Source organism: Pagrus pagrus, assembly GCF_965226575.1.
Source record: "Pagrus pagrus genome assembly, chromosome: 9".
In the NCBI taxonomy this organism is placed as follows: domain Eukaryota; kingdom Metazoa; phylum Chordata; class Actinopteri; order Spariformes; family Sparidae; genus Pagrus; species Pagrus pagrus.
In genome coordinates this window covers 20,229,248-20,245,865 of record NC_140193.1, presented here as the reverse complement: position 1 = coordinate 20,245,865, position 16,618 = coordinate 20,229,248, and the positions used below count along the sequence as shown (strand labels likewise).

General features: G+C 41.7%; 1 protein-coding gene across 5 annotated transcripts in view; it reads right to left on the bottom strand.

The window, feature by feature from the left end:
• Positions 1 to 16,618, bottom strand: part of myo16 (myosin XVI) — a 113,196-nt gene that overhangs the window by 48,480 nt on the left and 48,098 nt on the right. For all 5 annotated transcript variants that reach the window (XR_014623267.1, XM_084361936.1, XM_084361935.1 and 2 more), the window contains exons 6-13: positions 14,490 to 14,614; positions 14,260 to 14,385; positions 11,166 to 11,241; positions 8,458 to 8,608; positions 8,173 to 8,323; positions 7,251 to 7,361; positions 5,018 to 5,083; positions 2,125 to 2,252 (exon numbers count right to left, since the gene is read on the bottom strand). Coding sequence is in view for 4 of the 5 variants with exons in the window: in XM_084361936.1 (XP_084218062.1) it covers positions 2,125 to 2,252; positions 5,018 to 5,083; positions 7,251 to 7,361; positions 8,173 to 8,323; positions 8,458 to 8,608; positions 11,166 to 11,241; positions 14,260 to 14,385; positions 14,490 to 14,614 (934 nt within the window). In the remaining variant the exon portion in view is untranslated. The remainder of the gene's footprint in view (positions 1 to 2,124; positions 2,253 to 5,017; positions 5,084 to 7,250; positions 7,362 to 8,172; positions 8,324 to 8,457; positions 8,609 to 11,165; positions 11,242 to 14,259; positions 14,386 to 14,489; positions 14,615 to 16,618) is intronic.

Below are 16,618 nucleotides of genomic sequence, written 5' to 3'. Positions count from 1 at the left end.
TCTATAATGTATTTTTTATTTTTTAACAAACATACATACTTCATAAGCTTCTCTTTTGATAAATTCAGTGTTTTCTCCTCCCTGATGCTTGGCTATAGTTAGCTCTTTGGTTATTTTAACTGCATACTTTTCTAATGCAGGACTGTTTAGCAGAGAGTGAAGGCCCTGTGAAGAAAGCCAGTGTTCAGGTCTTCATCATGCCCTCATCCTGTAAATTATCAACCATAATCTAAACTTTAAAAATAACAATTTCATTTAAATGTTTTCACAGATATGTATGAAATACTGATATATAGGCCAACTTGCTTTTAAATCTTTTTTTTTTTAAACTTTCTTAGACCCTTAAAATCAAGAATGCCTTGAGACCTCATGTGAAGCTTTGGCAACCCTGATGTTATTACTGTTTGACATGTTGCCATTGTCTCTAATGATCCATGTCTTAAAGGATAGCTTTGCAAATGTTTCTAATCTGTTTTAAACAGAAGCCCATATGAACACTGAAATAGGTTTTACTTGCTTTGATCATTCCTCCTGTTTTTACTGGCCCTAAAGAGATCCTGATACGGTTACCCATAGATATACTAAGGACTGTAGCTTTGGAAGATGCCCACTTGAATACAGTCGGCAAAACCAGTTTGAAATGGGCATGTGACTATTGTCATTAGAAGACTTGAAACTATTTGAACCTATCTTTTAATGATAATAATGTGCTGTAGTTACGGTTTTGCAAAGGGAGTTTCTACATTATTATTATATATATGTAAACAGAGTAGGGCTGCACAATTTACCTATTTCTTTCTATTCTTTTATATAAAAAGGTACAGTTTGGCCTCTCATATTATTTTTTGTTTGTAAAGAACTTTGTAAGAAGGTTTTTTTTTAAAGGCGCTATATACTGTAGATAAAGTTGAAGTCAGAGTATGAATTTAAATAACGATACATTTATGTTGCTGTCATTGCTTTAGCATTTTCATATATCACCACATGTATTTTAAATCGTCTTTTTAACTTGCTCTTAGAAACCTGTAAACAAAAGAATAGATGCATTCAAGTAAAGCTGGACATCAAGAGTAAAAGACAAACATAACAGTCCAACAAGCAAGCATCTGTGAGTGTTCGACTTCTCCGAAGAATGTGTGTTATGCATTTGTCATCGGGGTGTTTCCCACATCTGTCACCTCAGTTGCATGCCTCCACCCACCTGACATCACCCCTTCAGGGAACCCCTCCCATTAAATTCTCAATCGATCCCCCTTCTGTCTAACACAACTAATGCTGCTCCATCGACCACCACCTTCCACACGCCGCAACTGTCACAACTTATTTGGCACAGGAGGCCCGGTTTTAATTTGCCGTTGAGTGGATTTTAAATCCGACATAAGGTACCTCTACAGTACACGCTCCGACACTCACCGACATGCAGAGAGTTGAGACCGTCGTAGTAACACCAAGCAGATGGCTTCAGAAGGTCAGAAGCCTTTACTAATGACCGCAGTGTGCTGTGCTGCGCTGTTTGTCTGTATGTTGCTATATTTCCTACTAATGGACCTGCTGAGTGTGAAGTCCAAAGGCCTTTCCACTGTCTTTTCATTTACCAGTTTTTATTAGATTTCAAGGGCATTTTGTTCGAGCACTGGCCTCGGGGATCATGCCCACTGATTGCCTGAAAACGTGAAGGAGTGTGTGAATGTGTATGTATGTGTGTGTGCGTTTGTGCATGTGTGAGGAAACAGGGAGTGAAACAGGAAGCTTGAATGAAAGAGAAACAAGAAAAATGAAGGAAGCAAGTGAGAGAGAGAGAGTGTATATGTGAGAGTGCACAGTAAAATGTCCTTGCATGTGTGTGTGTGTTTGTGTGGGTGAGTGAGATGGATAGCCTGTGGCCAGGGCGCATTAACTCTCTGCCAGATTGGTTACAACTCAGCGGGAATGTCACTGGAGAGCCGGAACGGGATTTAATTGCAATCGGGGAGCTGCCTCCGTTCAGCCGAGGACAAAGGGCAACTTCCACCTCTGTGTGAACACCGAACAGGTACAGCTCAGGCCAGGCTGGGAGCTATTCATCTCTCAGGTGTTCAGTGTTTGTGAGAGTGGGTGTTTGCGTGTTGGAGGAGGAGGTTGTACCTCAGTATGAAACACTGCGGGCGTCTCTCCTGCAGCATCATGTGATAAGCTCTTTCCGCTGAGGAGAAGATGTGAGGCGGCAGAGAGGAGCACAGACGACCTGTGGAGCTCAGGTACAGCTGACTCACCTAAGAGAGGAAGACAGATGCAATCAATCAAGACATTGGATCACAGCCTTATGTAACGATACACACATGGGCTGGGCAACACAGAGGATAAAGTTTCAGCAAAACTGTGAAACCATGCTGGCTATAACTTTCCGTACCTGTGTCAACCTCACTAAGTAGGTGTGGTTTACCACTCAATCTGACCATGTAATCCAACCCAAAGTGACTAAGCTATCATTTAGGTGTTGATTGTCTTCAAACCTTTCTCAAAGAGTGTTCCGCGGACCGTTGGTGGTCCATCAGCGCACCCTAGTGGTTTGCAAGTAGAGTTGGTAAAATGTCACGTTTTAAATTAAGTGTTTTTCAACCTGTCTGTGACTCTGAACGACTTCAAAGTCTCATAGTGAGTGAATAGATGTGTTATTTTAATATTAAATTAACTTGTACATACATTTAAACATTATTATTGAATTGGCCGTTTTGCTGTGTTGCTGACCGTTTTGTGACACTGCCTGCGTAACATACAGTATGTACGCCGATTTTCTGATTTATTTTAAAAAATGATCAGCGCAGTGGGGTCTGTGGGACTGAAATTCTCCAGTGTGGAGGCAGACATTGCTTTACTGATGTCTCAGAAATAACAGCACAATTCTATCCATTAAGATGTCAACGGGGACAATGATGCGTTAGTAGGCTATGCTATTTTGTAAGACCGTCATCTAATTAGGCTGTAATTTGAAATGTACTGTTGAAATACACTGATTGTTTTTGCGGATGTTAGGAAGTTAAGGTGGTCCGTGAATATTTTTTTTCTTGGTGAAGTAGTCCTTTGTCTGAAAAAGTTTGAGAAACACTGATTTAAACAAATAAGTTTTAACTGACCAAGAAACTTATTGTAGCTGGTTCATTTAAAATAAGAAGTAGTAATAGAAAACATTTTGCACTGTGCCGCCACCGTTTTTGGGGTGCAACAAGATACTGTACAGTATTATTGCATAATTTATCACATGTACACATAGAGCTAAAAAGTATTGACTAAATCTGATTAGTTGTCTAGTCTTTGTTTGCACACATAAAATACCTTTTTTTAGTGAAATACTGCAGGATTATTGTTTTTTAAAGTCATAATATTACCCAGGGACCCAAACTTAAAATGAATGCCTTTAACAATTAGAGATGTCAACTACATCCTAAAAATGTTGACAAGTTTTAATTCCAGACTTGGAATCTACCGACTGAGGTGTTTGGAGAATGTTCAGATGTTCATTCTTTATCTTTATTAGAAGAACGTCAAGACATTATTACTACTTCAGAAAAAGATCTGCTTGTAATAGAAACACCAAACCCAACAAAAGAAGCTCTTTTTCATTGGAACAATGAAACTTGAAGAACATTTATGTTTTATTTCATTTATTTATTTATTAAATAGGAGGAATAAATAACAAATTCTGAAAAGTCACAGTTCCACTTTTGTAAGTGTGTCATACACTGAACCTTCAGATATCGATCATAACTGAACCCCTAGTTGTAACCAGCCCAGCAGATGTGTGCCTGTTCTGTATTTGTGGCTTTGGAAGGAGGATGGGTTGTGGCCCGCCAGACCAGAGGGAGTGACAGACGGCCAGCAGATCACACATGTTGTGACATATGTCCTTCACACACTGGCTCCTCCCTGCTCCTCCACACACTCTCTCTGCTGGGTAGGGATGCCTGGAGTGAATCCAGACACAGGCAGGAATAGCCAGAGCCAGAGGGGGCCTGGCTTCATTCAGTCATGGCAGGAGAAGATTTCTCCTCCTCCATCCAACCCCTCCTAGGTCCACATGGGCGAGCACTAAGCTGGCAGTAATTCAGCTATTTCAAAATGAGTTATCCACTATTTGAAATAAGGCAACACACACACATGCCTGTTGGTCATCCACTGAGTCATTCTCCTCTTGCTGTTGCATATGATAATATGCTGCTTTTCACCAAAAGAGAAGGAGTTTTTAAAATTAATTCTTTGAGGGATTCTTAAAATCTTGCTAAATAAGTAGTGGTGTGTGTGAGTGTGTGTGCGTGTGTGTGCGTGTGCGTGTGTGTGTGTGTGCTAGCTAAAAAGGATCCCTCTCTTCCTTTACTGATGCAGAGTCAGCCCTGTGCTGTGTATCACTAACAGGAAGACTGCATTATTTATCAACCACAAGGTCCATTTCATCTGTTCATGTTCTGCTTATTATACAGCGAGCACGCCTCCATAATAGTATGATTCTGCATGTTAAATGCATAGCCTGTCAAATCTAAAGCCATGTGTTTTAAGACTGGATCACAGACCTGCAAGGTCAATATTTATACCATTTTCACACTAAAATTGGCATCTATATGCAGGTTTTTTAAACACGATTGAACCTGCTAAAAATAGGTGGTTGACTCCTTTCCCAGTTTCACGCTTGACGTCACGAACACGATGCAAACAGGGATTAGTAGAAAGCAGCAGATAATATAGTGTACCTACTGTAATCAGACTGCATCCAGTAGATGTTAAGACTTTTTCTTGAGCTGATGATAGAAGTATCTATGGAGTGCGACATCTCGCTTCTTTCTCATCTTTGTCTCAGGTACTGACATGACGTCCAGTGACAGGGTTACTATGGTTACTCTATTATATGTTTTATATCAGTCTCGCTTTCAAACTCACCACCGACTGAACAAAGTGCGAGTGCTGCTTGACGGAGTCAAATGGAAAAGTACTTACGTGCGTATATTGCAAGCTTATCGGAAATGGGGTAATTTAAATGTGTGCTTACCAGAGTGGAGTAGATTGGCAGCTCTTTGTTTGGATTGACCAGCAGAAGTATGTGTCCGATGTAAGTCTACAAAAGAGAAGAAATAACAACCCTTGAATGAGTTTTTACTCTTTAACTCAGCTGAGAACAACAAGTGAAACCAATCTTGGTAAACATTCATTATTTTGGTGTGAGGGTGCACTGCTCTTCGTCAGTTGGCTGAAGTATGGTCATAAGTACCTACATGTTGCCTCAAGCTACAATTGACCTGAAAATAGAAGTGCTGTCCCCCTCTTTCCTTAACATCAGTATTCATGGTGGCGACAATCTCCATTAACATAAGATTATGGTAATCTCATGCCAAAGATAGGTCAGGAAAGGACCTCCAATGATAACCTTAGCAATGACCTCCAATAAAAACAACAAATCTGCCCTCCCACTCAGCGCACACAACCCCCCGAGGCCATTTAGATAAAAATAAAGCAACTTCCAATTTCTGACCCTTTCGACTAAAGTGCTAACCCTCCGTTTCTCACAAAAAGTCCCAGAGGCTGTTTAAAAGCCCTCTCTCCTGGGAGAGTGCAGGCATTGCTAACATTCTGTAACAGGCTGCTCTGTCCTTAGGCCCCGGCTCAAGGTTAATGGCATGAACAAATCTCACTGCTTGTGGACAGGGAGCAAGCTTCACACTACAAGTTTCCTGCAAGTTAAACTTGTCTGAGAGCTAACTGACTGGTGTTTAATCTTGTGACATGCTTGTGAATAACCCAGCCTTCATCAGTGTCTTCTGACATATCCTTTCACAGTTCCTTGCCACTCTCCTCAGGGGTTTAACGCCGCACTGGTCCTTCTATCCTGGCAGAAGGCAGCAGACCACTCATCAAAGCCCCCTCTCTGACCACCCTGCTGAGAACATATGGAGCATTCACTGCCTTTGTCCTCCCCCTATTTCTGTCCTTCGCCACATCTCTGCTTTGTTCACCTCTTTCTTGAAATGCCCTCTATAATGTTCATAAGGTCGGGTACTTTAAGTATAGACACAAGAGGGAGAAGAGGAGCAAAGAAATGAATTGATTAGAAAGCATGAAAGCATGAAAGCATGAAAGTGTGAGCTGTTTTTGGTCTTTTCGAAAAGATGGGTATTATGTTAAAAACGTCATCCTTAAATGTGAAGCTATTACTTGCTTATTCATTTAGGAATATGTTTGCTACAGACAGAATGGAGTTTGACTGTACCGTGTGCACCTCCATGACGGACGAGTTATACGCAATCAGATCAGGCGTGCTCAGAAGTCCACATGATAGCTGCTCTTTGTCCACTCACTGTCCTTTCTTTTCACCACTTCTTCCTCCAAAATGGAGCGTACCTCAAATCCAGCCCTCATTATTCTGTCCTCTAATGATTCTTTCTTCTTCATCCACCAATCTACTGCCTTTTATTGTCATCCCCTTATCTGTGTCCCCCCGCTGTGGCTAACCCTACTGTCTGTCGCCCATCTGGGTTAATAACAGACTATTACTGCCTCTTCACAGGGAAAAGGGTGCACCGGATAGCTCCACATTGATCTGGTTCCAGTCTTTATAGAGCTCAGTCCCCGTGGAGAAGTACGGGCCAGACCGCAGTTTTAAAGGAAAGGAGAAAATGACAGGAATGTAAAATGGACCAATTGTTGGAGATGAAGGCATTTTACTCCTGAATATAGGCATGGATCTATCGTTCCAATCAATATAAATGGTATTGATTATGAAATTGTCCCCCAGTGTAAGTATGTGTGTCTATTAGAATTAGGTACCACTCTCACACAAGTGCAGAGGGTCAAAATGAGAGGAAATGGATTCAGCTCATGAACACAACCTCGTGTACAGACTATAAAAGATTTAACTACATGCAGGAAAAAGAATTCACCACCAGTCACTCTGTGTAAAAGAAGTCAGGTGTCAGGGGTCACAGATATAAATATTATCTTCACAGTGTTCTTCAGGAGAGGAGGTACATTATCCATGATGCACTGTGTGTGAGAAACACTACATGTACACATGCTGGAAGGAAACCCCCTGCAGCTGGTATAAAGAAGATGTGATGTGATCCCAACATCACACTCTGAAATTCCCAGAACATAAACAACACCACAGTCAACTACAAATAAACAACTATGGTGGCCAAGTTATGCCCAGGAGAGTGTGTGCTTTGGGTTATAATGCATGTTTAATGTCGAGTGGGGTTCCTCGTTTAGTGGCACGAGGATGTTCTTACGTAGATTTGGTCATTCCCAAAGCGCTTCTGCATCTCGTAGAGCAGGCTGCTGTCGGTCAGCTCACTGAGGGACGCCAGGTCATCGTTGGGAGCTGGAGGCATCAGCTTGACCTGAGGAAAATGTGAAGTGAGCCTTAAAACTAACATGCAGACACTTTTATGTGATAAATTTAAAGTCTGGGACAGTGGTCTCCAGTTATTCAGATATTGCAGGACATTGTTCCAATCAACCTCTTTACCAATTGATTGATCTCTTCTATTAAACACTTTGACAGGGAAACTACTTTGTGAAATTAATTGGAGGATCTGCAATGCTCAAATGCACATTTCTGGAGAAATCTGCATCATATATTGTTTAACAAGTACATACTTGATAACTTTAACACTGATGATGAATCAAAATCTTTATGACTCCAATTTGAGCAGTTTTCATGTTTTCATTGCTTTTGTCAGATATCCTGCCTCTCTGCCAGTGGAAGGACTTCTATGAAACACTAATGAAACCGTTGCCAAAGTAATTACGCAGCATGTGATGTTCGAGATAAAAATGAGGACAAGTGGGCCTGATGATGATGAAGCAGATTTGATATGCAAGGCCCACTCTTCCATCCACTTGCTTAAAATACTTCAATACATTTCTGATGACATGACGCACACACAGGATGGGCTAATCAGTACAGTCATTTTATCTGAAATCACAGAATCAAGTTTAACTTGAAAAAGACAAAAGTTTAGTTGCACCAGAGATGAGTTTCTTTGGTGTGTGACAAGCCTCTTCTTCATTTATAAAAACAAGGCAAAGTAACAAATAGAAATATATGAAATCTCTCTTCTTGCCTGACACTCCTGGACGTTTGGTTGTCTGTGCTCTTACTGTCTTGCTTTGGTTTTTGTTGTGAGAGGACACAAGAACACAAGGTACCTGCTCCAGTTTGCTGGCTCCAGAGCTAAAGGGGCCGTCCAGGCCATTGTCTTGGGAGGGTTGTCGGCTGAGTGCTCCACCTGCCTCTCTGAACATAGCACACTTCTCCAGCAGACTGTCCCGCTTTGAGATAGGAAAACCCAAAGGATTCCTGAGTTGGTAAGGAAACAGTAGATGGAGGAACAGAGAGCACATGATTGGATGAGAGAAAAAGGGGAAAAAAAGATTCAGAATTTGAAGAGTAACCGTAACACAACAACTGTGCTTATTAAATAGTTGACCCACAGGTTCTTGACAGGAGTGTTGAGGTCGTGTGAACCTCCATCATAGCGTTGGTCAGTGGAGGGTAGAGGAGCGGAGGGGTCCGACAGTCTCTGCAGCCAGCTCTCCTCTGCATTCAGCAGCATATCAACTATGGGCTCTGATGCAGCAATGTCTGGTGACATGACACAAGACAGGTTCATCAGCACAGCAATTTGTAGTTTAGAGGGAAACTCTGAAAATGATTTTCTCACCATTGTTCAACACTGAGTGAGAGTGAAGAGTATTTTAACATTCTTACTGAAAGACCTCCATTCTCTAGGCCCTTTAACAACCAGGTACATTTTTCTTTTATTGTCTTACACATGCCAACCCTCCATTATGATCCATGTGGATGAGCCTGCATTGGTGCAGAATGTGAACCCCACTGCGAATCAATCCAACTGTGCTTAGGAGGAGGGGAGTTAAGATCCCCCCCTGTCTGTAATGAGGTCTAACAGGGCACCAGGGAAGGGGATGGCTTCATCCTGTCTTCGTATTTCTGTGTGACTGACAACCCCCTAGACTCCCATCTCCTGCTCTTGCTTTTTTTTCGTCATGTGGCTGCTGAGGAGGGGTGAGGGGCTCCAAGTGAAAAAGAGGGGGGATTGTCTCAGTCTCTAAGGGCTTGCTTCACATCTTCTCTAAGCCTACATGCTAGAAGGGCTATTGATTAAGGCCAGAGTGAGGCAGTCTGAGGTGTGATGAAGCCATGGGAGTAAATGGTTAGAGGCAGCTATGATATTCTATCTCACAATGGAGAGGTAAGGAGCCCAAAGCCCCACTGTGTGGTATGTTTCATCACCATCACACAAGAGAAGAGATGTGCTTGTACAGACAGTCACTACACTATATTCATCAGTAGCCTGGTTCAATGGGTGGTTTTATAATGGTTCTGTTGAGGTATGAGAATCAGGGACTTTTGCCACTGCTGCGTGTGTGGGAGGAATTCACAAGATTGATCAGGATCATCAGCCAATAATGGCTTTCACTCTGACATCCGCAAAACTATTATAAATATGTAAATTAACAGTAATACACCAACAGAGAGACTGAGCATTTCACAGAGAAAACATTAACATATTATTAAAAAAAATTGTTCATACATGAGAAGTCAAAGAACTATCCACGAGTTTCCTGGAGTGGTTACTGGGGAAACGATGATGGGTGACACTTCCCATATCAAAGTAAGAAAGTATCATAATAACTGACACACCAGCGACACCTTCAAGGCTTTAGAAGCATTAGCTAATTTGGCTGAGCAATAATAATAATGTTAGCAGTATTCACTCGATAAAGTCGCTAACCTAGATCTTCATGAATGAGTGATAGACGGTACCATTCGCTCTAAGAGAGAGGATTCTAAGAGTCATTACCATGGAAAATGCCAGTTTCTATTAAAGGGTAACTCCACCCATTTTACACATTAAAGTATGTTTATAGGTCTTGGGTAGTACTACTGCGTATGTGAATAAAGTAGTATAAAGCCTTCTCAGCCTCAGAGAAAGCTTCTTGTAATCTGATAGACCGTCCAGTGAATGAGATGCATTGTGGGTAATGTAGTCGGCAGGTTTGAAAAGCAGTCCACCACTCTAGCACTGCACTCCAATGACCCTGTTGAACTCATTATAGACAGTTTAAAAACAAATGAACAAAATCGAGATATCAACTTTTTTATTCCACGTATTCTTCTTCCTTTTTTAAACCAGGTGCCTACATTAACCATGTTGCAACTTAGCCACTGAGTGACATCACTGGAGGCAATTTATGAGATTAAATGTATTTCCTCTGGAGCCAAAAAACATTGCTCCACAGCACCACTACAGGTCAAAAATCTACCAAGGTACCTTTAATGTGAATTAAATCTAGACGGGTGGGATTTAGAGTGAATCTAATTACGATGTCACTGTAAGAGTAGGCCTCTTTTTAAAATAGATGAATCAATTTGTTATTTGCATCTCATTACTTGGAAATGTCTTTGCTGAACTATCAACATAGGAACCTCTTAGACAAACATCCACAAACACAAATTATCTTTATTTCGACCTCCTTGTTTGGCTCTTGTATGCTTCCATGATTTGAAAAAAAACAATACATGTCCCTGGATAATGATATGACAACCAAATCATCAGTTAGTAAATTAATCACATCAGCCCCTCTTGATTACTGCTAACACACAAATTGAATCAGTGTGTGTGTGTGTGTGTGTGTGTGTGTGTGTGTGTGTGTGTGTGTGTGTGTGTGTGCGTGTGTGTGTGTGTGAGAGAGAGAGAGAGAGAGTGCTGGTATGAGTCAGGTGTTAATGTTTTATTTCATTAATACATGGGCTCTCTCTTGCAGATACACTCAAATGTGCACAGATCATGAGTGTCATCACAGTCTCATTCACTTTGTGTGTGTGTGTGTGTGTTTGTGTGTGTGTGTGTGTGTGTATGAGCCTGTGTTTCATACAATCACAGTGATTATTAATGCATTTGGCTCGGCTGAATATATCAAAATCCATTTCTCCGCTTCTTTGCTTCATTACCTCTCGCTAAAACACGTTAGCCCATTCCCGCAGCAATACTTGTGTGTATGTGTGTGTGTATGTTTTTGTATTTGTGTGTGTGTGTGTGTGTGTGTGTGTGTGTGTGTTTGTGCGCGCACGTGTGTGAATGTATGAGTGCAATTGTGTGGATGCTTAAATGTGTTACCTGAGGGCTTGTCTTGGTTGCAGTTCAACAGAGTCGGGTTTACTCCGTGCCTCAGGAGCTGGCTAACGATGCTTGTCTGTAAGAGATGGGAGAAACACCCACATCCATTTCCATTAGATCCCAGAAAAATTTAAACATTTCTAGGGCACTGCTTCTTTTTTTCAAACCATCACGACAACAACAATAAAGCTTTCATTTGCAGATTTCTAATGTTTTTTTCTTTTGTTTTGAAGAGAAGAGATGTGGTGGTTATCCCCACTTTTATTGCGACATATGTAGATATGTAAATGTAGGACATACTGTGACACCGACATAGAATTTACACACTGAGCAGATGACACATGCTGTGTACGTCACACATGACAGGTCTAGACAAGTGTTCCCCCTGACTGAGGAGATCCTTTAATAATGAGCATATCTTCCATCACAAGTCACAAAGGAAGAAGCCCATAGTCGCCTACCCTCATTTCTACACACAGTGACATGTGATGGCTGTCACCTCTGTCCTCTGTTCTGGCTGGGTTCTGTCTGTAGCAAGTATCTGCAGAGTTACTCAGTTTATTGATAATAGAAAAGGATATTCATCATTTCTTGGCACAGTAGGAAAGATGGCATGACCCAGAAATGGTCTCAGCAGCAATAAATATCAAAAGCATTGTTTCAAAGTGAAAACGATGGGTATGGTTGATAATCAAACACATCTACTCAACCAGAGCTAATTCTAGGAAAACATTCAAGGAAAATAATAAACCAAAATAAATCCCCTTCTACTGTTCACATTTTAGACTGCTCTATTTAGCTGCATTGCAGCAAACACTGTTTGGAGTTCATACCGTCAATCACTACCAAGGAAAATACTTCTGATTGTCTGGAAGATTTCCACTGAAGTTGTATGCCAAACATATTCCCACATTTTTACAGTTAACTGGTGCATACAGTACAGTATATTAAACAGCAGGTAGCCATATTATTAGGCTTCAGCGAAGATAACAGCTGGTGAAAATAACCACAAACTGAATGAATTCTACTTACTACTGATTTTTAACAGCTCACTGCAAAAAACTGGATTAAACATTTATGTGTCGCTCCCCATAAGGCCCCAGGAGGTTCACCGAAAGGGGCCTGACTTTGGCTCTCAATACCAGGGACTAAAAGTCAGGATATGTCAGCTTCTGCCAATTCATTTTAATATGACTCCTGGGATTCCCCCAACTTTATGGAAGTCATTTACTGAAATGGATTAATAACCAACATATGTTTCTGATTGCAGTTCCAAACACAGAAGTAGGAGAATTTCTTTGTACTACGGCAGTGTAATAAGACATCGTCTGCAGTACGGAAGAGAGTGACTCAGCACATTCAGCAGAGTGGCTCTGACCCACACCAACAGCTGGTCGGCTACGAGTCCACAGCATCTCTACTGCCCACAAACCCTGTCAGCTGCACTCACACCCTATAAATACTGACGACACGTCAGCGGCACCACAGGATCTGAACTCCTCAACGGGTCAAAGTTTGGAGGCAGACCAGGAAAAGGTCATCAGTACATAAGGATCAGTGCAGACAAAGCAACCTCACAGAACAGTTTTAATTAAGGTCCTAAATGTCCTTTAAATAATATTTGTGAAGCCTGAAAATTAATCGGAGATTAATATTAAAGTACTTTCATATAAATCAGGTGGTAGCGGCATTGCCACAGTTTCTCTCACACCTTCATTATAATACTGAATGAATTAATCCAATCCCAGCAGGGCTGTATTTTAACATCCCCTCACCTTTGTTTGAATTCAACACAAAACTATTTAAAATTCTTCCCTCAGGAGAGCACAACTTGAAAAGCCTTGACTCAAACCAAGAGAGGCAAGAGCTGGGTTCTAACTTATCACAACACCGAGAGAGGGAAGCTTAATTAGCTGCAGTAATAGGGTCATACATCTTCTTAAAGGGTCAGTGCAGTACATGCGCCACACTGCAGAAGGGGTCTTTGGGTTTAATGTAGCAGTTAGTGTTACAGTTGCCAGCAAGTGTATCTAGGCAACAGTTTGCTTGTGCCTCATATCAGCAAAACCTCTTATTAGCAGGGCCAGTGATTCACTTGGCTGGATACATTCACACATCTTGAAGCCATAACGCGCTGCATCACTGACGTCTCACTGTCAGAGCAGCTATAAGGGAATGGTGACAGGAAGTGAGTGTTAAGAAGGCTCGGGGAGTAGTTGGTATGCAGGAGGCAAAGCCCTGGCACCAGTAAGGAGCCGATGGCTGAGGTGATTTAGCACTGCGAGGGAAGCCTGATCGATTCTCCAATCCTCTAGACTGCCACTCTTGAGTCAGATTCACTTACTGTACATATTATACACAGACTCACACATACACACACACACACACATACATATACATATAGAGTAAGTCTGAAAACAAAGAGACACAAGGATGTACATTTGCACATTTAGATCCACTGATTTTACTATCATCAGCTGGATGAAGAAAGAGGAAACAAAAGCAGCAGAGCCTCATGAATGAAACAGAGAAAGGCTGCGAGGTAACAGAGAGGAAGAAAGGATTTTAAAAACACACTCTAGCGGGGAAAAAACATGCCTTAAGGATAGATGAACTAAAGACGTAGAGAGCGACTCTAAATACCAAATGAATAAATTCTCTTTGTCAGCAGCCGAGCACACAGCCCAGAAATGTAATTAAATATCTAGTTGGGTCAGCAAGATCTTAACATGATCACTTCCCTTCCTTCATAGCTGGACCTTTTCCAAACCACCAGATACCATCGCTCCAACAGCTCGCCTCTGCCCCATCTGGAAATCACTCTCCTTTCCTCGCAGAGAGACCATTAGACTGCTAACCTGAAATGTTTTGCTGTTCCTAATCAATAGGCCCAAAAAGAGCGGTTTATCAAAGTGCGTACAGTTGTACCTGGAGGCAGCTTCCTCAGAGGAACGATCCATCCGTCAATAATTTCCTCATTATTTCTTGAATGACTCCAATCACATTGGATCATGGCAGCTAGATGGCTTTGATTGAAGGGACTTCTTCAATAAAATCTACAACAGTTTGACATTTTGTTGACCAGTTGAGTTACCTGTCCATATTTAGCAGCCAGGTGAAGAGGGGTCCAAAAGTTGTTGTCAGCAGGATGAGGGTCCGCCCCACTCTCCAGCAACACAGACACCACCTCTCTGTAGCCACTGGCACATGCTATGTGGAGCTTCAGAAGCAGAGAAAGACAGAGAGAGAAGCAAAGATAAAGTTATGATAATGAAAAGGAGAAGCTAAAATATCTGGTCAGAGAATAAATGTGATCTTCCTTACCAGAGTGACCCCATCATCACTGGGCTGGTTGAGGCCTCCCCCCGTGGCTATAAGCTGTCTAACATCAGAGAGCATCGTGCTCGGTCTCTGCGTCTTCATGGTGTGCATGGATGACACATCCACACCTAAAAAACACAAGCACGGTGGAGACACATGTTGGATTAAAGGTGGAGGAAGTGAAGTGAAATACAGTTGATGGTTGAGTCTCATTCCCATAATTTGCTGATGCTTTGGGGTGGTGGCTCAGCAATCAACTATCTTGCTCCAGAATCGCTGACTCCACCTTCAGGTCTTTAGTTGTCATGCTTCAATCAATAGTTTGGCATTTTGGGAAATGATTCACTTTCTTATCAAGATTTGGATGAGGATTTCAATATCACTCTCAAATCTGTATGTTAAAAATGAAGCTGGAATGAGGAGATGTTAGCTTAGCTTAGCTTAGCATAGCATAAAGAGTGGAAACAGATGAAACAACTAGTCTGGCCCTGTCCAAAGGAAAAAAAAAACATCTGTAGAGCTCACTTATTTCTAAACAGTCAAGTATAAAAGTCATGTGTTGTGGTATTACATGCCAGACTATTTCTTGGCCGGGAGCAGTGCACTTCCTTCCTTCCTAACTCCCAGTGAGAATCCAAAAATACATATTTCCCAAAATGGTGAACTATTCCTTTAAACCTCAAACCCAATATTAACTACCACTACAGTAACTGACTTGCAATATCTAGGGTTGAGTTAGATTAAGTAACTCCACCAATTTTACACATTAAAGTGTGTTTACAGGTCTTAGAGTACAACCTTATATGTGAAAAAGTAGTTTTAAGCATATACATTTCTTCCAGTGATGTCACTCAGTTGCCAAGTTGCATTGTAGGTAATGTGGGCACCAGGTTTTGAAAAGGATGAAGAATGTGTGTAATAAAAAAGGTGATATCTCTGGTTCTGCTGTATCGATTTTGATCATTTGTTTGTGAACTGTCCATAATGAGTCTATCAGTATTATAGAAGTGCAATGATATACAAGTGGACTGATTTTCAAACCTGGTGACTACATTATCCACAATGCAACGTGGTCACTGAGTGACATCAATGGAGGCAATTTATCAGATTATATGCAGCTTCCTCTGGAGCCACAAATGGCTTTATAGGCCTACTACTTTTTTCACATATGCATAAGTACTCCCCAAGAGTACACAGGTTAATGTGTACAATTGTAGAATGTGTAAAAAATGACCCTTTACTTATAGGATTCTAAGAAGATTCCCCAGTTTGTGCTGAATGCTTGAATTGCAGTGGTTGTGCAGTGTCAGTGCTGGATTACAGCAGAAAAGCATGCAATTTTAGGAGGCTGTGGTGGCTGTGTGTGCAGCACAGACAGTGAAAACACCCACAAGCTGACACTAAACAGAAAACCCTCTTGTGCAAAAACCAAAGCCTGGCAGCTCGAGTGACGACCCAAAGTGATCCTGATGCTGATGACACCTAAATGAACAAATCATCCAATACTCACACAGAGCTCCAGTCCCTGACCTGAACGATTCAGGGCCGGTTTGTCTCCTGGGTCCACACAAACAAACAAAGGTCTACGAGGGCATCTATCCCAAACTATGATTAGTGCACAGCTCCATAATCATATACACAGAGTGGACCTTGCTGTAATAGCGTGGATTGATTATCGATGAATCTATATTTCACTCGGATAAGCTCTAGGCCACTAACTAATGGGACATTTCCAACTAGACTGGTTGGATTAGTTAATCAATAAGTTTGTCTTTGCAAACAAATGAGGGCCACAGGGCGTGTTCCTTTCTGAGACGTGCTCATAGGAACATTAATGTCACAGACGACAATACTTATTCTGTCCAGTGCCAATACTTGGCATCCAACATTACATTCAGTGGGGACAGTGAGCGGAAATACGGAATTTCTATTTCTCCCTGATGTAGAGACACATGGACAGTCTGTCTTTTTCCCACAACCACACAAACTTGATGGGGATGGAGAGCATGCAGCCAAGTTGCTATAGCAACAGAGGCAGAGGGAGCCTGTGAGTAAGAGTATGTTTCATGGTGGCAAAGCCCAGTGCGATGGGGGAGTATCAGGGGAGCTGAAGGTAGGCAGGAGGGAAGAGA